Source organism: Notechis scutatus, chromosome 4 (genome assembly GCF_049901735.1).
Source record: "Notechis scutatus isolate UNSWTSFEM ecotype Mainland chromosome 4, rNotScu1.2, whole genome shotgun sequence".
In the NCBI taxonomy this organism is placed as follows: domain Eukaryota; kingdom Metazoa; phylum Chordata; class Lepidosauria; order Squamata; family Elapidae; genus Notechis; species Notechis scutatus.
In genome coordinates this window covers 133,538,895-133,565,135 of record NC_142012.1, presented here as the reverse complement: position 1 = coordinate 133,565,135, position 26,241 = coordinate 133,538,895, and the positions used below count along the sequence as shown (strand labels likewise).

General features: G+C 35.3%; 1 protein-coding gene across 1 annotated transcript in view; it reads right to left on the bottom strand.

Annotated features, from left to right (window-relative positions):
• The window catches only part of CLSTN2 (calsyntenin 2), a 267,779-nt gene that overhangs the window by 21,423 nt on the left and 220,115 nt on the right, over positions 1 to 26,241 (bottom strand). The window contains exons 9-10 of the mRNA XM_087965006.1: positions 14,523 to 14,685; positions 3,432 to 3,598 (exon numbers count right to left, since the gene is read on the bottom strand). Coding sequence (XP_087821132.1) covers positions 3,432 to 3,598; positions 14,523 to 14,685 — 330 coding nt within the window. The remainder of the gene's footprint in view (positions 1 to 3,431; positions 3,599 to 14,522; positions 14,686 to 26,241) is intronic.

Below are 26,241 nucleotides of genomic sequence, written 5' to 3'. Positions count from 1 at the left end.
GAGCCTCTATGGGGATGACACTGAAATCAAAGACCTTTCCCTTTTATACATGTGTTAATGTCAAATATTTACTAAGAAGTATGGTTTTGATCAGGCAGTTGTAACTATCATGTTGGCTTTTTGTAATGGAATATGTGAATGAACCTGGGGAATGAGGGGAAGGGATGTTACCCAGGAAACAAGCAGACAAGAGATGGAGCTTAATGCTCAGAGAAAGTAGTTTAGGGAGGACCCACCCAAATTGATCAGAAGGTTAAAAGTAGAGGCGGGAAGTTTGTATCTTCAAGTCTTGCAAGATTCTGATAATGTAGAATTATAATAAAATAGGATTAGCTTATCTAGTTGGGTTTCCTGTCTGGTTTACTTGAGAGGGCTGACATCATTTTTTAAAATGTTTTTTGAATAGACACAAGTATTATTCAATATTTCATTTATATCACACAGCCTTTCATTAATTAGGTATTGTGAAACCTGATGGGTGGGTACATTGATATGAATGGATAAATGCTCAAATGAACAGGAGTTGACTTTTGACCATAATTGAGCCCAAAATTTGTGTTGCTACATGAAACATTTGTCAAGTGAATTTTGCCTCATTTTATGACCATTTGTGCCACAGCTGTTTAAGTGAAACACTGATTGACTTTGCTTGTAAGGAGGAAGCATATTGCAACCATCATAAATATGAACCAATTGCCAAGCATTTTAATTTTGATCACGTGACTATGAGGATGCTGCAATGGTTGTAAGTGTGAAAAATGATCATAAGTCACTTTTTTCAATGCCGTTGTAACTTTGAATGGTCACTAAGTTAACTGTTGTTATTCGAGGACTGCTTGTATTTACGAAATGCCACAAACTGAATTTGAAGTCAGAAAAAATTACACTGCTCAAAAAAATAAAGAGAACACAAAAATAAGACATCCTAGATCTGAATGAATGAAATATTCTTATCAAATACTTTGTTCATTACATAGTTGAATGTGCTGACAACAAAATCACCCAAGAATTATCAATGGAAATCAAATTTAGTAACCCATGGAGGCCTGGATTTGGAATTACACTCAAAATTAAAGTGGATAAAAACACTACAGGCTGATCCAACTTTGATGTAATGTCCTTAAAACAAGTCAAAATGAGGCTCAGTAGTGTGTGTGGCCTCCAAGTGCCTGTATGACCTCCCTACAATGCCTGGGCATGCTCCTGATGAGGTGGCGGATGGTCTCCTGAGGGATCTCCTCCCACACCTGGACTAAAGCATCCCCCAACTTCTAGAAAGTCTGTGGTGCAATGTGGCATTGGGGGATGGAGTGAGACAAATGTGTCCCAGATGTGCTCAATTGGATTCAGGTCTGGGGAACATAGCATCAATGCCTTCGTCTTGCAGGAACTGCTGACATACTCCAGCCACATGAGGTCTAGCATTGTCTTGCATTAGGAGGTACCCAGGGCCAACCGCACCAGCATATGGTCTCACAAGGGGTCTGAGGATCTCATCTCAGTACCTAATGGCAGTCAGGCTACCTCTGGCAAGCACATGGAGGGCTGTGTGGCCCCCTAAAGAAATGCCATCCTACACCATTACTGACCCACTGCCAAAACGGTCATGCTGGAGGATGTTGCAGGCAGCAGAACGTTCTCCACAGCGTCTCCAGACTCTGTTCCATCTGTCACATGTGCTCAGTGTGAACCTGCTGTCATCTGTGAAGAGCACGGGCACCAGTGGCGAATGTGCCAATCTTGGTGTTCTCTGGCAAATGCCAAAAATCCTGCACGGTGTTGGGCTGTAAGCACAACCCCCACCTGTGGACGTTGGGCCCTCATACCACCCTCATGGAGACTGTTTCTGACTGTTTGAGCATCCACATGCACATTTGTGGCCCGCTGGAGGTCATTTTGCAGGGCTCTGGCAGTGCTCCTCCTGTCCCTCCTTGCACAAAGGCGGAGGTAGCGGTTCTGATGCTGGGTTGTTGCCCTCCTACGGCTTCCTCCACGTCTCCTGATGTACTGCCCTGTCTCCTGGTAGTGCCTCCATGCTCTGGACACTACACTGACAGACACAGCAAACCTTCTTGCCACAGCTCGCATTGATGTGCCATCCTGGATGAGCTGTACTACCTGAGCCACTTGTGTGGGTTGTAGACTCCGTCTCATGCTACCACTAGAGTGAAAGCACCGCCAGCATTCAAAAGTGACCAAACCATCAGCCAGAAAGCATAGGAACTGAGAAGTGGTCTGTGGTCACCACCTGAAGAACCACTCCTTTATTGGGGATGTCTTGCCTATGCTTGCCTATGCTTTCCACCTGTTGTCTATTCCATTTGCACAACAGCATGTGAAATTAATTGTCAATCAGTGTTGCTACCTAAGTGGACAGTTTGATTTCACAGAAGTGTGATTGACTTGGAGTTACATTGTGTTGTTTAAGTGTTCCCTTTATTTTTTTGAGCAGTGTATAATGTAATATGATGCAATGCATTTTGGTCAAACTTATTTTCAGTCTTTACAGAATTTGAGAGTGTTGATTTGCTATAGCTAACATGTTGAAAGAGTTTCTAGTATCTTTAATGACAAACAAAATGAATATTCTGTTTACCACAAGTTCTGTTTTCAATATAAGTATTTTAATTTAAAAGAATAAAAATTGTGGAAAGTACAGCACTCAGTGAATCTGATAGATTGAATGCACCTGTAATATGTTCGTTCCACTTTTTTTCAATATTTATCTACTCAGGGTTACTCCCACTGGTGGAGATGTTATATGATTTGTATGCATAATGTGTTGCAGTTTGTGAAATCTGCATTAGAGGTTTGACTTTTTAAAAAAGTTCCGATGAATTAGAATTATTTCTTAGAATAAAAAATAAAAAAGTAATTTGTGGCTGTTTAGTACTGTGCAAAAGCAGAAGTTGACTTGATGCAAAGATCCAAGTAAATCCTCAATTTTGTAATTTGTGCTAGAACCCTTTTTGATCATGCTGATGTTATGTTAAACAATAAGAAAAAGGGATCTATCTTCTGCAGACAGTTCTAGTTATGAAATTTTAGTGTCATACTTCCACAACTTGCTGAGGGTTTTTTGAGGTGTGTGTGTGAAGTCTTTCACAAGTGTTCTTTGATTTTACATACCTGTTAATATGTGTGTGTGTGTTGTCTCTCATGGGAAACTCACTTGCTTCTATACAGAATCATTTCAGACAGAATGAAATGGAAATCCTGAATGGTTGTGAAACACTTACACTATCTGATTTCCATAGGTTTACACTAGAGAGAACACAGTCATTGTCCCAACGGTCCACTTTTACTGTCTTTGTGTGACTTTATGGCAAATTAGATTGCTTCTTGGAGTTTGTATTCTATCTTCTGCTTCATAAATCACTTCATAAATCAGTTTTAGATGTTAGTAAAGATTGTATCAGTTCATTTCTTACCTTTATTCCTTGGCCAAGGCTCTCCAGGGAGTTAATATCCAGACCTTCCTTGCAAGCCTGCAAGCAGGAAATCACTTTTTGACTCTTAATTTTGCCTGGCCGTATGGTAAGACTGGCAAGACTGCCATGAAAATACTGAGTAAATCTGGGCTTTGTGACTTCTCCTCCTATTGAAAAGGAACCACAAATTGTCATGAGTAATACATGCATATTTATTTAGGAATATCAATATGTTCAGCACTGTTATATATGTTTGAAATGATATAATTGGGCTGAAATTCTTATAGCTGTAAGCTGTAAAAAGAAAATGGCTTATACACTATTATTTTGGAGTTAAATAATTCTACTTATAGTTCTAACATCATTTGTTACACGTATTTTAGGTGTACTAAAATATGTCCTAGCCTGAAATATAGCATTAAAAAATCATTTCTGTAACATATGATGGAAAAACTGTTCAGTTTAGGATACATTCAACATCTCATTATGTTAAATATATGAGTAGAGTTGTGTTCAATATAGTAAAACAAAAAGCTGAAAATAGCATGCCAGATTTAAAAATAACATATCAACCAAATTAAATCTAAACCAGGAATAGTAATATCTCTGAAAGCAGAAATAGATAAGCTAAATTAATAAAATATCCACCTATCAAATTTGCTTAGCTACAACACAAATTTACTTCTATGCTTCTCTGTAATGGTTTCTTGAAATATAGATAAGGAAAAAATAAATAACTGGTTTCAGTAATATTGGTATGAAAAAAGCATTCATATAGCAGCAGATTGGCAAAGTTTCTATTAATGCACATGACTTTTACTCTCTTTTAACCTTTGGGGCAAGTGAATTCTTACAAATATTTTCAAAGGATCAAGATAATGGCCAAAGACCAATAAGTGGAGCCATGGTGATGCAGTGGTTAAAATGCAGTATTGCAGGCTGACTTTGTCTACTGCCAGGAGTTCAGCCCTGACCTGTTCAAGGTTGACTCAGCCTTTCATCTTTCCAAGGTCAGTAAAATGAGAACCTAGATTGTTGGAGGCAATATGCTGACTCTGTAAACCACTTACAGAGTGCTGTAAAACACTATGAAGTGATATATAAGTTTAAATACTAAGTGCTATTGCTAAGTGTATGCAGGAAGTAAAATATACAGGATATTTTGGAAAGATAATAGTGGCAAAAAGTTTTGATCTAAAATGTGTTAAATCAGTCACATAGTAGTATTTCCATGAGCTACAATTAAATCTGTAGTACAATGCTGCTGTATACTGAAATATTCCAGCAAAATAAATTTTTAAGATTTCCACAGATTATTTATTGGAAATTGTAAGGTTTTAAACATTAAACACATATTGACACATATTAGGTATATGTAAATATTAACAGTGAAATAGTTTTGCTTTGGAGAAAGATGTCAAGTTTCAAAGAAATAGGATTCAGGATATCATGGAATCAGTTATTATAAATGACAACATTTGCTTAAGATGACATTGGTTTAAACTGTAAGAAAAGTGAATGAGGAACAGACGCTTTTTTGGATGTGTGTTTCACAAATTGATGTAAATATGAGTATTTTTATGTTAAAAATTTTCACTTTTATAAATAACTGTTAAGAATAAACAGGTTGGCATCATTTGTATGAAAGCATTCCAGGTCTTCCCTGGAAAGCAAGCAAGCAAAGTCTATAGCACTGATAAATGAATGGAACAGTTCAAAATATTATTCAGCTGAACAATCAGTCTTCTCAAGAAACTACTAACACTGGTCATATCTTTCAGTGCCAAACATCAGCCAGACAACAAAATTAAATAAAGGAGATGGGTTCAAGTGAAATGCACTTGTATATCCAGCAAAAGAAAAAAAGACTGAAACCACCTGCACCATAAAATTAATAACAAACCTTATTGCCACTGTACCACCTGAGCCCAGCCAAATGCAGCCAAACTTCACACGCACTTAGTTACTTGCAACAATCAATAATACAATTGATTGTTTTTGCAAACTTGAAATGGCAAACACATGGTCTTTTCTCTGTACCTGAACATGCCGTGATAAAATTAACTATTTAAATAGTTAAGACAAAAATTTACTCTTGTTCGTGGAGTGTCAAAACACTGCTACTTCCCTCACACTTTTGTAAAATCAAAACTTTTAAAGGGATTATTTTGGCTTTCAATATCAGTCCATTTGTCAGTGCATGGAATCCCATTTAAAGTATTCCTAATAAGTACCAGTTTAACCACCTGTTTGAACACAACCAGTAAAAGGAAGCTCAATATCTCCCTCAATAATTAATTCAGCTATTGTGAAGTTGTTCTTACTGCCATTGTTAAAATTAATCCGATTAACTGAAACTTAATATAACTATCTTTTGTTATACACCGGGCCAGTGTGTGTTCTCAAAAATTATCCATCATTTATAATTTGGAAAGGCAGTTGTTTAGCTTCCAGGTATGAATTGATTTCATTTTTTTTAAAAATAGGAAAATGTAAAGAAAATAAGGAGAATGATATCTTGGGGGTAGATACCAAAAAAGAGAAAGAGAATTTAGAGACTCCATGAATACATTGTAACCCTAAGGAAATAAATTCTGCTTCTATGTTTTAATTAAATAATTAGTGCTACTACATGAAGTTCTTAGGATGGAAATTGAAATTCTTATGAGTTGTACTTTGATCTCATGAGATACAATGCAAAATGAATTATAGTTCTTTTTCTGGCAGATCTTGATATAGAAAGATTACTTATAACTTAAAAAAGAAAAAGGGATCAGTTATATCTTGGCTTTATGGAAGATGTTTTCTATTTAATAGGAAGATTTGTTTGCCATAGGTATAGATAAATATGACTGCAATGTAATGATATAAGTCTGCAGAGATTCTCAGTTATCAATCAATCAATCAATCAATCAACCAATCAAACAAACAAACATTTATTGCAGATGTGTACAATGAAATTGAAAATTTGCCCCATGAAAAAAAGTTGTCCCATGACCTCAATGACTGAGAACCTCTACAGACTTTTAGCTATACAATTTGGGATGAACACTCTTTGAATGATGTGGGAGTAGGAATGGATTTCCAGAGGAAAAAACTGCAGACTACAGGAACCAAGAGCACTACTCAGGTGACCCTGAGGACACAGATAAACCCCCAAGTGTTTCAATGGCTCTTTAAAATGATGCAAATGACCAGCTGTCTGCAAGGAATATAAATCCTTCCATTCGCAACTATCCTGTCAGAGCTGAAGAAGCTTCTTGAATGAGAAGCAAAACGTCTTCAAAGAAAAAATCAAGAAAGTCCAGTTGCCACATGAAAAAGCACCTTTGGGACAATGTAATGATATATTTTAAAAGGAACAAAACAAGTATGATAAATATTTTTTAAATTGATATAAGTGTTTAGAAGTTCAAAAAAGAACTGCAAACAGTAGAAATAGGACAATTTATTATTTTTTATTGACCAGCACTACTTTTATTTATCATTTTGAAGCTTTTATATCAATACCATATTTGAAAGATTTTTTTTAAAAAAAATACCAGTTAAATTGCATGCTAATGAACTGAATAATAGGAAAATTGTTCAGGAGAAATTATATACTAGAATAATTACATTAGGGGAAAAGGCTGCATAGAAAAATCCATGTATTTCTGGAAATATTCTGTATAAAATATACAAAGTACTAAGTATTTTTTTCCTGGCACTATTTTTTAAAAACATTCAGTGTGACATTTAATAGAATGAAATAATCCACAAGTAGCTGCAATATTCATATGGATCAAATTTAGACTTATTAGTACAGCCATACTTATGGCACTGTGATCTATAATCTAACATTATATTTTTATTTTTATAGTTTGTTGAGGTAATTCCCCGTTAGGAGAATGAGCGCACACAGGGAGACGTAGTGAGAGTGGTGAAGAATAACACACAACCAGCATACAGATATACTGTATAGTAAAATGTAGGTTTTTACTTCCAGTAAAACCGTTAAGCAAAGTTCAACAAACAGTCCAAGTCATTCACGGTTAAAGCAGTCAGTTTTCAGTCCAGGGATAATCCAATAACAAAGTCCAGTATCAAAAACAGTTCAGTAAATAGCCTCACATCAACAATCAGCAACAGTCAATAGGGAAAAATGCAGGAACGGCAACACTCTCAGCAACAACAGAACGGAACAACCCAGGTTTCTGGCTCCATCTTATGGCCATTTGAGGAACCACACCCAATTACAATTTTAGCATTCCCTTAAAGAGACAGTATTAAAATGTCTATCCTGGTTTATATAGTTTCCAACCCAACTGTTAGGTGACTTACATTCCTAACATGGTTCCCCTTCCATTAATTAAAAATAAATATTAATATATTCTGGAAACCAAAAGACAGAGCCTCAGAATGTTACAGAGAAATACTTTGCATAATAAACTACTCTCTATGTTTACAATCATTTCAATTAGCATATCTGATTAATTGACATCTTATTTATGTATTAGCCAGTAATAACTATGGGACAATTGAGAATGCTCATGCCATCTCTGTCTTTTCTATTGAAGTGGCTAAAATGACTGCAGAACTTTTCTCTGAATATAGTCACAATCACTGATAAATGATTCAACTTCAATAACTATAATCAACTACAATTAAATATATTTATATCAATATATCAATTATATATCTACAAGGGGAATTTGGAGAAAAAGAGGGCACAGAAATATGTTTTCCCCATATTTTATAGTAGCAGTAGGGAATGCTTGTATGTTATGTGTTGAAAAAAATTGTTGCAAATTAATTTTATTATCATAGCATTTTCAAATATAATAGGAAAAAGCCTGTAAATTAAAAGGCATTGTATTGATCACCAATAGTTTGTTTCTAAATTCTGCTCCCCTATTGCTAATGCAATATAGTGGATGTAGATTGGCTGGGATTCAGATGTCTAATTCAGACTGCCGTGTCCAAATCTTTATTTGTTAGGTCACATGTAGAATAAATAACTTAATGTACTAAATGAATAGCTGATAAAATTGTTGCTTGAGCAGGAGAACTTTGAATAAGAATATTATGACATTTGACATCTTACTAGAAGTATGATGTGTAATAACTCTTTAGGTTTGGGTACATTTTTCAGTGCAGTTGAAAACAAGTACAACTTTTATAGATCTTTAATCAATGTGTCTGTTTCATACAAAATATAATTTGGGCACCACTTGTATTTCATCTGCATAGCAAAAGAAACAGCTATGTTCAAATGCAAAAAATAATTGGTTAGAGATAACAGCCTTCTATTCTCCATTCAGTCTTATTCAGGGAAAGAGAAAAGGATAGGCAGGTGGGCAGACAGCCAGATATGTGAATGACAGAATAGCAGGTGGCAATAATAATGTCTTCTCTCATAAAATGGAACACATTCAAAAATAAACTGAAATTGTATGAAACTCATGTTTAAACAGAACATTTTCTAGCCAATAGACGAAATGTCTGAAAATATGTAATGCTATACCTAAAATTGATTTTCATATGTGTATAGTAATCCATAGCACCTGAATTTGTTTAATTATGGTCTGCTAGAGTTGGCTTTCTCCTATGGTTTAGGATAGATTTACTTTTTATTATCTAAATAAAAAGCCAGTTTGGTCTAGTGGTTAAGAAACAGGCTAGAAACAGGGAGAATGTAAGTTCTAGGCATGAAAGCAAATTGGACGGTTTGGGGCCATTCACTCTGTCTCAGCCAACTCACCTTATTGGGTTGTTGTGGTGAAAATAGTAGGAAGAAAGAGCATTAGGAAAGGAGGAGGAGAAGAAGAAGAAGAAGAAGAAGAAGAAGCATTAAGAGGAAGAAGAAGCATTGCTGCCTTGAGTTATTTATAAAAATAATAAAGGAAGAACGAATGAAATGAAATGAATGAGTGTCAGTTTGGTGTTGTGGGTAAAAAGCAGGCTCAAAGACGATGGATTTTATCTTGCCTTAGGCATATACCCAGCTAGGTCACTTTAGGTAAGGAATAGGAAGGAGGCAATGGTAAAAGATTTCCAAGCTCTTTCTGAGAAAGCTGTGGGACTTATTCTGGCAGTTACAGGAATCAACAAGGATTCAAAGGCAAAACAAAAGCAAAACCACTCAAATTTTAAATGAGCCTTTTTATCTTCAAAATTCCTTTTAGTTAAACTTTCTGTTTTGTATTTATCTCTAGACAATTATTTTAATCCTTTTATGCTAATCTTTAGACCTATAGTTACATTTGCATTGTGTTGATTAATGGTAACCATAATTTGAGCTATGAAGGCAATTTTATTTAATACAATTAAATGTTTTGTTTTATTTTTACAGCACTATTGGTTATCTTTTTCATCTGAAACATACTGTACATTTCAGTTATGTATTTTTTTAAAAAAATCTCTAAGTTTTTGCTCCAGAAATAGCAAACCACAAAACTGTTTTCTCCAGTTCTCCATTTTATTTATGTTGCTATTGTTGTATTATTTTTGATGTTCTAAAAAGTGGCAATCAATGAACAGTGAAATGTATCTGAGGAAACAACCAAGAGGAAAAGAATGAAGACAGGATTTTAAGTGAGGGGTTAAGTTAAGCTTAGAGACAGGATTATTACAAGGCACAGTTCTGGGCAATGCCACAATAAAATTTCTGCTGCACTGAAGGTTCCTAAGTGCACTTATGGCCTCCATAATTCTCAAATGGAAGAAGTTTGGCACAACCAGGACTCTTTCAAGAGCTGGTCCCCTGGTCAAACGGAGCAATCGGGGGAAATGTGCCTTAGTAAGAGAAATAACCAAGAACCCAATGGTCACTCTGACAGGACAGAGTTTCAGAAGGACAACCATTACTGAAGCCCTCCACAGATCTGGGCTTTATGGCAGAATAATTAGATGGAAGCCTCTCCTCAATGCAAAACACATAAAAGCTTGCTTAGAGTTTGTCCCTCACAGTCTGAGTGTCCTTCAAGTGCTTTTTTTTCAAACTCCAAGTTTCTTTTTCTTTTTTAAACAAACTTTATTGAATATACAATTAAAATAAATAAACAAACACATACACAACATAGAAAAATAGAGAAAACAAAACAAAACAAAAAAACAGATAAAAGGCAATTCCATTATCGACAGTTTGTGGTTCCTTATTTGTTATTATTATTGGTGTCATATTTACAATTAAATCTTAATGTGAGTATATAGTTATTACCTCCTTTACGTTTTAATAATGTTTACTATTATATTATCTATCTTTGTTCTATCCAATGATACCAACCTTCCCAGCTCTTGTAATATTCTGATGATTCTTTATCCTTAAGTGCTAGGGTCAATTTATCCATTTCTGCACAGCTTACTATTTTCTGAATAGTCATTTCCTCTGATGGAATATCGGCTTGTTTCCAACATTGTGCAAAAGCTAATCTAGCTGCAGTAAGTATGTGTAATATTATATATTTGGCTTTTTTTGGGAGTTGTCTATTGAATATCCCTAATAGGAAGAATTCTGGTTTTAATTCAATCTGCTCAGCCGTTATTTCCTCCAATAATTTTTTGATTCTCTGCCAGTATCTTTGGGCTTCTGTGCAGGACTACCACATATGGTAGAATGTTCCGTGTGTCTTTTTACATTTCCAGCAATTCAGATTCATGTTAGGAGACATCTTCGCTAATCTCGAAGGAGAGAGATGCCATCTGTAAAACATTTTATAGGCATTTTCTTTATATGTTGCTGATTTTGTGGTTTTATTATTCCTGATCCAGACTTTTTCCCATTCTATTAAGGTGATGCTACGTCCTATATTTCTACTCCAAGCTATCATATTGCCTTTGACTACTTCCTCGTCTAGTTGTAAAATTTGTAAAATTAGTAGTTGTAAAATTTAGTTATATTATTTTTGTCTGAACCTAATAAGATTTTATCTCATTGTTGTGGCTTACTGTAAATTCCAAAAGCTTTCTTATCCTGTCTATATCTATTTTATATTTGGAGGTAAGCCCACCGGTCAATTCATAGCCCTTGTTCTTGGAGATCTTGCCATGATTTTAAAGTTCCTTGTGCATCCAGTAGGTCTTTGTATTTTATCATCTTGTTAAGATCCAAATTGTTCGGCTGTATCATCGCCTCCATCGTTGAGATCCAAATCGGGATCTTTAGATAGTGTTTTTTCTTTATTTTATTCCAATTAGCCAATAAAGAGTCTCTAGTTACATGTCTGTGGAAATAATTCTGTTTGGTTTTCCCCATGTCCCATAAGAACGCATGCCACCCCCTCTGTAAATCATGGCCTTCTAGAAATAGTATTCTTTTATTCGATAAATTTACCCATTCTTTCAGCCATAGTAAGGAGGCTGCGCTGTGGTATAGTTCCCAATTTGGGAGTGCCATACCCCCCCCCTGCTCTTCATATCTTACATTGCTTTTAAATTTATTCTCGGTTTTTTCCCTTGCCAAATAAATTTTGCGGTTATCCTATTTAGTTCCACAAAGTAGTTTTTATGTATTTTTATTGGTATTGTCTGGAACAAATAAATTTAGGAAGATTGGTCATTTTAATAGTGGCAATCCTCCCTAATAGGGAGAGTTGCAATTTAACCCATAGCTCTAGGTCTTTTTTAACCTGTTGTAGTAGTTTGTTATAGTTATTTTCCATTAGTGTCTTACAATGAGCTGTCAGACATATTCCTAAGTATTTAATTTTTTTTACCACCTGTAATCCCATTGCCTTTTCCAATTCTGATTTCTGTTTTCCTGTTAAGTTTTTGGTTATTAATTTCATTTTTCCCTGTTAATTTTGAGTCCTGTGACTTTCCCAAATTGATCTAAGTCTTTCAACAGTTCTTGAACTACTTCAATTGGGTCCTCTATGAAAAAGACCATGTCATCTGCGAATGACTGCAATTTATATTCTTCTTTCTTAATCTTTAACCCCTTTATTCCTGGGTTCTGCCTAATTCATGTAAGCAGTGTGTCCAAAGATAGTATGAAGAGCAGGGGAGATAATGGACATCCCTGCCTAACTCCTTTCTTTATTTTTATTGAGCGCGTATATTCTCCATTAATTATGATATTCACCTTTTGTGAGGTGTAAATTGTGGTTATGATGTTTTCAAATGTAGTGCCTAATTCACATTGTAAATTTGTTGGATTAGGAATTGCCAGTTTAAATTGTTAAAGGCCTTCTGTGCATCTAAGAATACAAGGGCTATTTGTTTTTCCGAATGGGCTTCATAGTATTTAAAAACATTTACACTATTCTTAGATTGTTCCTTAATTTGTCTGTTGGGGAGAAATCCATTTTGGTCTTTATGTATATATTCATTCAAAATTCTTTTTAGTCTATTTGCTATAATAGTAGCAAATATTTTATAATCAGTACTTAACAAAGAAATTGGTCTATAGTTTTGTATGAGTCAAGGATCTGAATCTTCCTTCGGAATCAGTGAAATCAATGTCTCCCTCCATGAATCCGGCATTTTAGCTGCAAGTAAAACCTCATCATATACTTCCACCAGGAGGGGTCCTATATGTTCTCCTATTGCCTTGTAGAGTTCCCCTGGGATCCCATCAGGTCCCGGAAACTCCAAGTTTCTTGAAGATTGGAATCACATCAGCTCTTTTCCAGTTCCAGAAAAGTCTTAAGAGCTAGGGCTAGGAATTCCAATTGCCAATCAAGTTTGAGATATCAACTCCCTCAATTCCCTTTTTTTGTGCAGTGGGTCAAGAGAGTTTTTATTACTTATCAAGGATCTTTCAAAGCTCAGTCAAGAGAATACTTTCCTATGGTTCAGATGGACAAGCATAGATTGATTTACAATATTTTCTCCTGAAGATGGCAGAAGTGAGGACAATTAAAGGAAAATTCAAAATGCTTTCTGTCTATCCAGACACATTTTTCTTTGCATATGCTTGACCAGAAGTTCAAGCTGGAGGTGGTATCACTTCAGAATAAATAACAGCTATGAGACCTAAGACTTAATAACTTATAATTATGATGCATGATTGTCCAGCACTTAATTTCTAATTAGCTGACTTCTTGAAGCATGAGAGGAAAATGGAATGAATGTAAGGCTATAGTCATAAACCAAATATCATCAATATCACCACCACCATCATACAATAGAATAGGAATTAATAATGTTTTAATAGCTTTTTATAATATAATATTCTTCATATGATTTAGGATTGCCAAAAGAAAATGGTTGAAAATTAAGCTGGATAGAAATTCCGGATATTGCAATCCCAACACATATACAGAGTCTGATTGTGGAAGGTGCACATAAAGGTAGACTTTATTTCTTTAAGAACAATTATTTCATAGTGAAATGTTATGTGTATATAAATAAAATTCAACATAAAAAAGCTATAATGAGCCCCACACTTTAGGTAGTACAGTGCATGATTTCACGGTTCATATATATCTTCTTAAATTACAAACTATTAAGTCACACTAAGCTAACGCCAAACAAATCACAGTACATGAACTAAGTGAAAGAAATCAATGAAAGAGGATCATCAAGCTACTTAATTAATGATGTAATATCGGTAGTAGTAAAAGAAAAGAATGGAAAATGAATCAAAATAAAACATAACTAGTTAATTGGATATTTGGAGTGGAACAGGGCAACACTTTTTAGTTAAGTAATTTTTAATCATTTGCAAGACAGCATAGTGTATGAAACATAATTTCTAATTCCAGGTGTGAATAAATGGACTAAATCATAAAATGTCTGGGAATTTGTAGATTATTGGAAGAAATGATCTGAAGGAGTAGACACACACACACACATACATAGAGTGTGTGTGTGTGAAATGAGTGGCTATGTAGATTTGAATAATAAAGTTCTATTTTCTTGCTGCACAGAGAATATCTAAATTATTCAATAAATGCTTGTATTCTAAAAATTAAATTAAATTACTTTTTTGCATGTGTATTGCCTGCATTTTTACATCAAAATTTAAGAAGGTCTAAATGCAGTTCTTCTCAGAGAACATTCTTCAGGTGGCATTGTTTAAACTATGATTTCATTAAATACAACCCTCTATTTAATAGAAATATCAATACAGCGAAATTTCAATTTATGCATTCAAATTAATATAATTACCTTGCCAACAGGCACCAACAGTGAGTTGCATTGCTATGTGTGATGGATGAATAGGCCAGTCATTAGTTACAAGGTAAGGTTCATATGTTGTACCATCCATATACAAGGTAGCTACTGGGAACTCAACGTTGACAACATAGTAGTGCCATTCTTTATCACAAATCTAAAGAACAAAAGAAAAGGAAAGAATAAAGTTTGGAAGATGATGAAGCAAAACAAATGAATATTGCTATATTTTAAACTTTAATGATCCTGTTACACTTTTATGGATATAGCATACAATACTTATTTCAGAATTCCCTTTTGCATAAAAAGTGTAAAAATAATACATACAAGATTTGATTAAGTACTGTGTGATTTAGCCACATACTGTATGCATGTTTAATTTTTTTCCCAAGTATATGCTGTTATAAAATACATTTCAGCAACTGGAAGAAATAACTAGGTAGATTTGTTCCTAGGGATTTTATTAGGATTCACTTCCTATGCAGAATGAACACCAATAGGGAAGAAGAAAAGCTCCATCTCTTCCTCTCCTTCTCAAATATTCATCCATAAATATTAGAATAGTTTTCTCAGGGGTAATAATATCTATATTAAAGAGAAGGTATAATTTCAATCGACAAGCTAGGGAATAAACAACAGTACAATCATCATTTCTCTAATACAACATGAAGGCTCACTATAATTTTCTTCACAATTTGGCAACAGCTGGTTACCTAAAGAATCTATTCAGATAGATTTTGATATCTATTTGTTTAAAATGCTATAAAATTGCAAGCAGAAGCATAATTTTTTAAAAAGCTGTCACTATCTGTAAGCTAATAATTATAACCTATTGATTATTACTGTAGCTACTGACTCTACTCCATCAATTACAGGCTGTAGTTAGAATACTTAGTCCAGTTCTGGGCATGCATTTTAGGAAGGATGTTATCACACTTCAGAATATCCAGAGGAAGGAAACTAATATCGTAAGGTTTTGGAAAGGAGAAATTACAAAGAATGGGCATGTATAGATACATAATTATCTTCAAGCTGCCATGTAGAATGTGGAGTAGAATAACTTAAGAGTTGTTTCAGGTGACAAGGCAAAATAGAAGGATATCAAAATGACTAACATGCAGATTTCAGAAAAAATCTAGACATCAGAAAACATTCTTAACAGCAAGATCTGCTAGTCTTTACTAAACTATTTAAACAGATGCCAGATTTGTCAGAGATAATATAGTTGAGGATTCCTGAACCATATAGGGAGTTGGTCTGAAGGATCTCTGAAGTCCCTTTAAAATTATATATTCCATGATTCTTTTAAACAGCACCTCATTTCACCAGATAATACAGTTTTCATCTAAGACCAGTCACCTGAGATAAAGCACCTTAATGCAAGATCTAGTTCAATGGTTCTTGTTTGTTTTTGTTTTACTTATATTGGTATAGATCCTTGTGCTGTACACATATTGCTAGAGTTGTATGTAGTTGATTCTCTCCACTGAAATGGTTATTACAGAAACACTAAAATGTATGGCACTTCAATTCCAGAAACTTGATTCAAACACTCTTTTGAAATAAATCATTATAGTTAGTCCTGAGGTGAGGACAGCAATTAGGACTAGAATTTCTGTCATTAAATGATGCAGTTGCAAAGAATGATGTTACATCAACACTTGGCACTCCTGGCTGCTGTCTTACCCCAATGCATGGGTCATTGACCAAAGATTTCATTTGACAATGACATCAGAAGAAGTGAGAGGTTCAAGCCAATAAATGAGAGCTGTTGGTGAGAGTTATGGGCAAGTAAGTGCCATAGGCACATGTTATTGAGCATAGGCAGGTGTGTGGATCTTTGCAGCCTATGCTATGGAGTGTGGGCAGGTGTACAAATGCCAATGGCAAGCACAATGGTGCATGGGTGGATCATTAAAAAAGTTGTGAGAGCAGGAGCAATTTGCAATTACTCCTAGCTTTCCCACTGAATTTTCTTGTGCATAATTGTAATCCAGCTGCCAAGTGACTGATTGTGATTATATGATCACAGAGACATAGAGAGGTAAGAGGTCCCTTTTGTTCAGTGCCATTGCAGAATGTTTGCTGAATGAGTTGTCATAATCCAAGGACTATTTGTAAACTGGACACGTTTCCTGCGGAAATATCAAGTTGGAACAGCAATTTGGATCTCTTTGATCCAAATATTGAAACAGGACTTTGAATTAAATAGTCTGCCCAAATTAAATCAGTATTATAATTCAAGCCTGCATCCGCATCATAATTTAAGGCATGGGGAAGAAGAAATAAATATTCTGAATAGACCACTAGAATTTATGTCGAGACAATGCCAGTGTCAATGTCAAATCACTTATAAAAGCCTAAAAAGGAATATTTGCAAGTTGTCTCACATTTACAGAAGTTGCGCAATCATAATTTTAGAAAGCTTATGTTGATACTAAGTTGTTGATGCCAACATGTGAAGTATAGCATATATAAGTCAAACTTTTTTTCTACAATATCTATGTCTATAGCAGTGACAGCAAACCTATGGCATGCGTGCTGGAAGTGGCATGCAGAGCCATTTCTGCTGGCATGCAAGAGGTCGCCCGGAAGAACCCCACTGCGCATGCGTGCGTGCCCTCCGCCAGCCAGCTGATTGTTGGGTACCTGCCGTGCATGCACAGGAGGAGATGTGCATGTGGGGGATACATGCACATATGCAGAGGTGTGCAGTGCGGGGTGTCTGTACATGCATGTGCAGAGGCATGTGGTTAATGCACAGGGGTTGCACGCATATGCACAGAGGGCGGGGGAATCACACGTGCATTGCATCATGGGTGCATACATGCAAGCAAGCATGTATGCACAGGCACACACTTTTGGCATGCAATGTGGAAAAGGTTAGCCATCACTGGTCTATACCCTCTACATGGTATATGTCAGTGTAATGATGACTTAATAGCTGACCTGCTGCTGTAATGTTGTAATACTGTAATGCTATAATGATGATGCAATGATGAGGAATGAGTCAGCAAGATTATTACGAGGCTGTACTATAAGAGAGGCCCTGTTGGGGTATATTTCTCTCTCCGTGTGTGGTATGTGCTTCCGTGCTGCTGTAGCTGATTTCTGATTGATTGTTTGACCTTTGCCCGGTACATATATGTATATTCTTTTGTAGAGATAAACCTGTTTATTATTACAAACCTCTGTGTACTGTATTTTCTTCTGGATTGTCTCACCTACTCACACTGTGCGCACTCTGACACTATATTTCAATTTTCAAAATTATCCCATTAGTTTCAGGAATCTGAATGTCATTAAGGAAACTGCCTTGTGTATTTGCTATCTCAGAGACTTTTCATTAAGAATCCCAGGCAGGTTGATAGTTTTACCCTACCTTTAAACAATTGGCTATGGCAAATTAAGAAAGTGTTGAATCATCACAATAATGATGTTACATCTGTAAGTAAATAACAAATCTCAGAGAGCACTAAACAATACAGTTCAACCTTGAAGTACATCTATTTTCTTCTATTAAAACTCTGGATAGTTGAAAGAACTAATTCTGGAGCACAGAAACAATTGATTATTATTCATGATGGTAGACACATAAATATTTTCTCTTGCTTCTGTCACTCAAACATCACTGCACATACAGAAAGAGAATCAAGTGCAATGGTTGCCATGTTGGGCTTGAAACTGAAAAAGCATGGGTTTCAGTTTTCTCTAAGGCATGGAAGCTGGTTGGGTGACTTTGAGGCAGTCACTCTTTTTCAGCCCAACTAAATTAACATGCGATTTCTGTTGGAAAATAAGAGAAGGGATCATTATGGACATTGCCGCTAGTTGTACAAAATATATAAATCATACATACATGTATATACATACTCAGATACACAGACATACATGCAAACACACACAATGTGCGTGCACACACACACACACACACACACCAACTTGTAGGTCTGTTTTAAAGCATACAGAGAGTTTAATGCTGGTATGGAAAGAACTGTCAGTGGGTGAGGTTAGCTGGATTTGCCATCTGTTTATCCTTTTGTAATTATTGTATTCTGTTTTTATTTTATTGATATTAGTGTACATCATCCAGAGTTAGTTGGAATCTGGGCAGTAATCAATAAACTGTATAAAATTAAACTTGCTTCATTGGAACAGGATTTTGAAAGAATGCAGTTAGGCTGCTGGATTATTGAAGGTAATATTGGAGAAGATGAATGAAAGTTCACTAATGTGATGAGGATGTGTGGGGGATAATATACATAGGACTAAAAGATGAGAGCAGGATTGAAGAAGCATTGAGAATGGAATAAAGGAATTCTTGATATGAATCAAAGATTTGAGATGTGATCGGCAATGAATCTGACTGTCAATGAAGGAGTAAAAGCTAGCATTTGGCCAGCCAATGTTTGTAGTAGTGAAGGCAGTGAGGAGGTAAAGGTGACTCTGTTACCTTTATTACTGTAGCTAATGCCACTTTTGTTGCTGCAGCTGTAACTGGACTGTGGAAGGCCAGAACAAGTAGAAGTAGCACTGGTTATTGTCTGTTTATTCAGGGCCAGCAGAGAGTGGTGCATATTAATGCTAAATTGTCATTGCTGGAGTGCTGCTGATACTATGGAAACTGGAGACAAGCAACTGGGGACAAGCTATTCGTCTCTAGCTCAACTGACATACATTATCATAAGTTGGACCTGTGTTTTATTTTGGAGCAATGGTGATGAAATATATTCTCACCTGCCCTTTGCCATGTTAGCTTACTTTCTAGATTACATTTGCTTTGTCAATATCCTAGACCTCTGCAAAGGTGACAGTGTGATTAAAATAGTTTTCCCCAGTCACCTAATGGATCTTGTTGGTTTTCAGCGAGCACTTGAGATTTATTTCAGTGATCTGGCAGGCAATTTCTTCCTGTGCTTTGTAGAATATGGAGATTGAATGGCCTTGTTTTCTGTGTTGATTTCTGACGATACTAATCAATACAGGAAAGAACACTTTTCATTCATTATTTCCCCTTTTCCAAATTCATGCAGTTAATTTCTTAGCTCAAAAAATACATCAAAAGTGAGTATATGTGAACAGTCTCAAAATGTGAATTAGCTAATGTCTAGGCTATATGAATGTTCATGTTCATTTTTAAAAGAAGAATCACAAATTGATAGAGAAATTGATAGAAACTGACAGATTAATTTATCCATTGAAACAAGTATGTTGAGCCTTGATTCCCCTCTTTGTATGTTTCCTATAAACTTAATGAGAATGCACCAAGATGCTCTTATTTTTCACATATTTTCTTTCTTTCTTTACTGGAAGATTTGCTAATCATTTGTCCTGAAAAACTCCTGTGATGCTGCTGTAACCTCACAAAGTTTCAACCTTTTGACAAGCAAGTTCAACATCAAGGACTTAAATAATTATAGGTTACATGGGGGAAAAGGTATAGATGCAGACAATTCCATATCTAGGAAAGACAATGACTTGCTTTGTTGACAGAACAACTTGATAGGGTGCTGAAAAGAATCCTGAATCTGGAATAGTAAGAGTGCTAAGGAAAGAATGCCAAAAGCAAACTGATTTAGTGAGAGTATGAATGACAAAGGCATTTGCTAAAAGTAAACATTTGAATGTAGTGATGTAGTTCTATTGCTTGTCAAGCATCTAAATGCAATACTCTCCACTGGATATGCTTTTCAAAATATAAACTCTCAGACCTGGGATATATCCTTCCAAAATGCACAGGAATAACTTTTTCTGAAGGGAATAAATAGACTTGAGCAATCATAAACACAATACAATCATTTCAAGAAACCAAATTCTAAAAATGTGGTTGCTGAGGTTGGCAAAGAGTGGAAGAAAAGGTCTGATGAAGACTTCATCTTCCCAAGTTCAAAGCCACGTGCTTGAGTGGGTATACTAGTTTTACAGCCTCAGCCTTCCTTCTTTTACAAAACAGGCAATCTACATCAGTACAAACCAGAAAAATTGTGTTAGAGAAGTCCCTAAATCTCCATAGAAAATATGATAACAAAACCAAGGTACCAATGAGATATGTAACAATGTCTATTCCACTGAGACAGAGGGACTACTGCCTGATCTTCCTATAAAATAATCTTGAAAATTTTGGGAGCTCTAAGACAAGGAAAAATGAGACAGTAATTCTGCTTATGCAACTTACTTCCTCTCCTGCCTTTTTTCTTCTTTTCTGAAATGTGTGACATTGGTTCCAAGACAATTGGATGAAATAATTACCTTTCCTCTTTGGCCTATCTATAGATTCGCATATCAGCAAAACTCTGATTTTTCATTTAGTAACCTTCCTGCTGACTTTTTCAGTTATTTCTTTTTAAAAGTTCAGCAACACTGCAATCTATAATACATTTTTTGTACTTTAAGTCACTATTTATGATCAAGATGATAATGAAAGAGACTAGAAAAGTCATTTACAACAAAGTGAAATCAAAAGAAAGCACAGACCTCTGACTTTCCTGAATATTAATAGCTGCTTTAAAGGCTCACACCTCCTGATATTACCCTTGAGGCCATGAACATGAATGAGACTATTTCAGAAAGTAACAGTGCCTTGTGACATTAGAAGGGAGAAAGCAGTGATATCTTATTTCATCTCTTTCTTTTTTAATATATCTGGAACACATCTGTATACTCAGATGAGAAGCATGGAAATGATTGAATACTAAGGGTGTCTTTCTTCTTTATGAGAAGTCAGGACTAAGATTTGCCCTCTTTCCAGAATAAATATTATACCTAATGATATAAGCTAATTGTCTTAACACAGTACATTTACAGAATTTATCAGGCAATGTCCTATACCCTCAACACCTCATTTTTTGTATAATCTGTAGAACAAAACAAGTCATAAGGATCATGCATAAATCTTCACCAATAGTGGATATTTTAAATAAATGAGTTGAATTTCAATTTTAATTCTCTGTTGAATTTCAAGATATAACCATTGTGAAAAGTTAGTTAATTCAGGCGTCACATTTTTATTTAACTGCAAGGGATGGAACAACACCATAAGTTAGGACTATTTTCTTTTGATCCTTTGCTGGAGGGTTTTAGGATTATCCTCTCAGCCACAACATGGAGATCAAACATTCTGCTCAGCTACTCAAGAAGACCCATGCTCTCTAAATCTGCCTCTGAGTCTGTCACATCTTTGCAGAGAATATTTTTGAAACAGATGGCTTGAAAGAACAGGACTCTGGATATTTGAGAACCCGAAAAGTGCTCTTTTGTGAAAATGAAAAGGAGGCTCTTTCTGGTCAGCTCAAGCACTGAAAAACAATACCCTGTTGAGTCTCCCAATGATAAGTACTTGGATGGAGACAGAAAACAAAGGATTGCCTTTCGAAACAGAATGATCAAAAAGATTCTATAATAAGCTATAGAAAGGGAACTGACTTGATTTTTAAAAATATTTTGGGAGAAGGATCGGAATCTTCATGTACTGTATTGTTAAAAGGAAGTGTAATAACTTAAAAAATGTGCCCAAGACAATGGATCAATGTGTAAATAATATCAATATACCATGAAAATCTGCAATGTTAATAGTAAGTTAGTGTGATGGGGGAAATAAATTAGTGAATAATGTATCCTATCAGACAAGGATTCTACACCCTAATTACTGAAGGCCACATGCTCAGTCTATGCATGATGAACACTGCAAATTGGCACTAGTGTGTCATCATCTGAAAAGAAAAACAGTCCCTCTGAAAGAAACAATTTTGCTTTTTTGGATGGCATAAGTATTTTACTGGAAGACTATTTCTCTGAATTTTTCCCCATTACAGCCAAGGCAGAAGCTCTGAAAAACTGTTATATGCAATGTAAACAAGAAAGCATGAAGAGATATTAAGATGAATTAGGGATGATTTGAAAATCAAATGGATGTGGCAGCTTGATGATACATTTTGTCACATGAAAAACAGTGAGGTTAAAGAAAAGTAAATAAGAGAATAAAGCATTCATAAGAATTATCACCAATGAATAGAAAAATAGGCAGGAATTTTGTTTAGTGAAAACAAGGAGGTCAGAAGAGGCAATAAATTTATATGCTAATTGGAATTTCTCATTGAAAAGCTTTTTTAGTAGAAAGTCGGTAGATGTAAACTTTATAGCCCAGTGACAGGAAATGATATTAAGGTAGTTTTTAAAGCTACAAAATATATCCTGTGCAAAACAGCTTTTTGAGTAAGATTTGGCAACATCCCGTATTATGTAGATGAAAAGCAGCTAAAGGACTTCAAGGAGCAAGACTTTTACTATTAGAACTTCCTGAAGAAGCAGCATACAATGTTCCTCCAAAGCTAACTTGAGGCACCAATTTCTAAAAGCCACTTAATTGGAATACTCTTCTCTAGAGATGTTTCTGCTTAAATAATAGAAATGGCCTTTGAAAAAATAAATCTGACAGAAATAGGTATGTACTCATCAGCTGGAAATTCCTTAGGCTGCAGAATTTAGATTGAAGCTTTGTTCGCTTGCCCCCAAATTGTACAATAACTGTACCTATTCTATTTGTGAAATGAATCATTGTGTGGGAGATGGATGAGTTTTGCATGGAGGTAAACAGAAGGTGAGAAGGCAAAGATACTCTGTCATGCCGGCAGGGGATTAAATGTATCATTCCTTATGAATGTATGAATATTTTATGAAAAACTACTTTTAGATTTCATTTCGGAAACATTTTTATGGAACTTTTGCTTTGGTGCATGGCTACTATTACGTACTAGAAAACAGTTAATAACAACTGTTAACAGTAAAAAAAGCTAATAAATAATTGGCATCTCTTGATGATTAGCATTAAGGAGTAATTTACTTAGTGCTTTCAGTTCACATGCTTATTCTTTCTGTTATGGATTTACTTTGAATCTCCTTTTAAAAACATGACTATTTAAAAAATCATCCTATGGGGTAAAATACTCATGTAATTATTCCATGAATTATTTATTTATCCATGCATACATGTATGTATGTATGTATGTATGTATGTATGTATGTATGTATGTATGTTAGTTATTCAGTTTTGTTCAGGTATTTTCCCATGTCATTATAGTTGTGCTTTTAAAGTTGTAGCAACGTTTCAGCAGAATCTCATCTGTCATCATCAGGCTTCTGTATTGTGTTCGTTTGTGAGTCAGACTTTCACAGCTGTTTCAGTTTTAAATTTGGGGCTAGCCTACTGCTGCGCCAGGTTTTCATGAGCTGTAAGCCATCATCATCGCAATTATGACAAATCACGGCGAACTATCTTGCTTTGCATGTAATGAATCTATCTCACATATTAGGTTCACCTTTTAAGTTGCATTACTGAATGAATGAACTTTTGCACGATATTCTAATTTTTTGATTTTCACCTGTACATAAAGGGAGAGTATTTTATAAAAACAAGATAATATGATAAATTTCTCATAAACAGAATCTTTAAGATAAAATATGCTATGCACTTTTTCTATAATTTTGAACATAAGAATTACTTTTGCTTTAAATGGTCAAAAATAAGAACTCAACATTACTAATATTTATAGTAATTAATAACGTTAGATGTTGAATCAATTTAACAAAATGCAATTTTTATTCAAATTGTGATAGTATTATTTTTGGTTTGGGGTAATTTGTGAAAGACAATTTACTGGGCACAGGTTTAGGTTCAAGCTGTATTAAAAAGTTAGTAGCAGAGTTCTTGCATTTATAGCATCTGGAGTTAGTTATAACTCATTCTTCAGACATTAACCTTGTCTCACTTCTTTACTGACCTGGACCAGTCTGTTTCACCATGGTTCATCCAGAGTTGGTTCATCCTCCTCTCCTATACATAATGAGATGTTCTGGGTTTTTTATTTTCTTACAGATACTTCATTATTTGTCATGGTCGGTACAATCAAAACCTTTTTATAATCAATGAAGCATTTATCGACTTTTGAAAAAAATACTCTTTGACTCAATTATTTCTTGTTTCTTATTTTTTCCTAAAATTCCATGAACATCTGTCAATATAGGGCTGTAGCTTGCATTCAACCATTCTAGGAGGACTTTTTATCATGTGAAATTAAGGATATTGTGAAATAATTTGCCCACTATATTAAATCTCCTTTTGTTGATTTTCTTCTATTACATCCAGTTGACCAGATAACAGATAATCAGAGCTAGAAGGGACCTTGTAGGTCATCTAGTCAAACCCCCTGCCCAAGCGGGAGACCCTACACCATTTCTGACAAATGGCAGTCCAATCTCTTCTTGAAAGTCTCAAGTGATGATGCTCCCACAACTTCCGAGGGCAAGCTGTTCCATTGGTTGACTCACTGTCAGAAGTTTCTCCTTATTTCCAGGTTAAATCTTTCCTTGTTCAGTTTCCATCCACTATTCCTTGTCTGATCTACAGGTGCTTTAGAAAATAGCTTGACCCCTTCCTTCCTGTGGCAGCCCTCAAATATTGGAAGACTGCTATCATGTTTCCCCTGGTCCTTCTCTTCACTAGACTAGCCATGCCAGTTCCTGTAACCATTCTTCATATGTTTTAGTCTCCAGTCCCCTAATCATCCTGGTTGCTCTTTGTACTTTGTCAATTTTGTCAATTTTCAGATTTGTTGGTATTCTTTAATTAGAATCTTTACTGATTCTTCTTCTGTTGGTGGCCATAGTTCTGCAGATATTCCATCAATACCTTTCACCTTCCAACTCAATAATGACCAGGATGCTGGTCTAACATTACATTAACATTACATTCTAGTACTACAAATTCTTGTAAATAGGGAATATCTAAGTATCTTGGATGTTGAGTAGACTTTTTCCATCTTGTTTGACCTCCTTTTGGAACCATTTATTATTTGATCACTTGTGTCCTTTATATAGATAATTTAGGAATGAATCTCCTTCTGAGTTCAGAGATCTTTGAGAAAATTGTTCATGTTTTTTTTTTTTTTTTGCTTTCTTGTTTTACTAGTTCTTTGCAGTTCAGTTTAAGCGTTTTCCTGGATTTTTATCTTTGACTTTGGCTTTTCTTCTCTTCTTGGCAATGGTTTCTTAGTCTTTAGCAGTTTCTGCACAATCAGCCTTGTAAACCTATTTCAGTTCACTGTTCCTCTAGTTTTCTATCAACCAGGTTCAGAAAATCCTGATGCTTTTTGAAAATACTGTATATGCTCAACATATCTTATGGAAACTGTTGAGCTTTGTTTTTCTGCTTTAGCTTGATTTGGAATTTGAACACAACAGTTTATGATCTGTTTCACAATAAATACCTGATGACATTTTTGTTGTTATGTCTTCCAACTACTTGACAATCATATTGCTGGATGTGCCATCTGATCATATTCAGACATAAACAGATAACAGATAATCAGAGTTGTAGGTCATCTAGTCCAACTGCCTGCCCAAGCGGGAGACCCTACACCATTTCTGACAAATGGCAGTCCAATCTCTTCTTGAAAGTCTCAAGTGATTGTGCTCCCACAGCTTCCAAGGACAAGCTGTTCCATTGGTTGATTGTTCTCACTGTCAGAAAGTTTCTCCTTATTTCCAGGTTAAATCTCTCCTTGTTCAGTTTCCATCCATTATTCCTTGCCTGGCCTATAGGCACTTTAGAAAATAGCTTGACCCCTTCCTCCATGTGGCAGCCCCTCAAATATTGGAAGACCTCTATCATGTCTCCCCTGGTCCTTCTCTTTACTAGACTAGCCAAGACCAGTTCCTG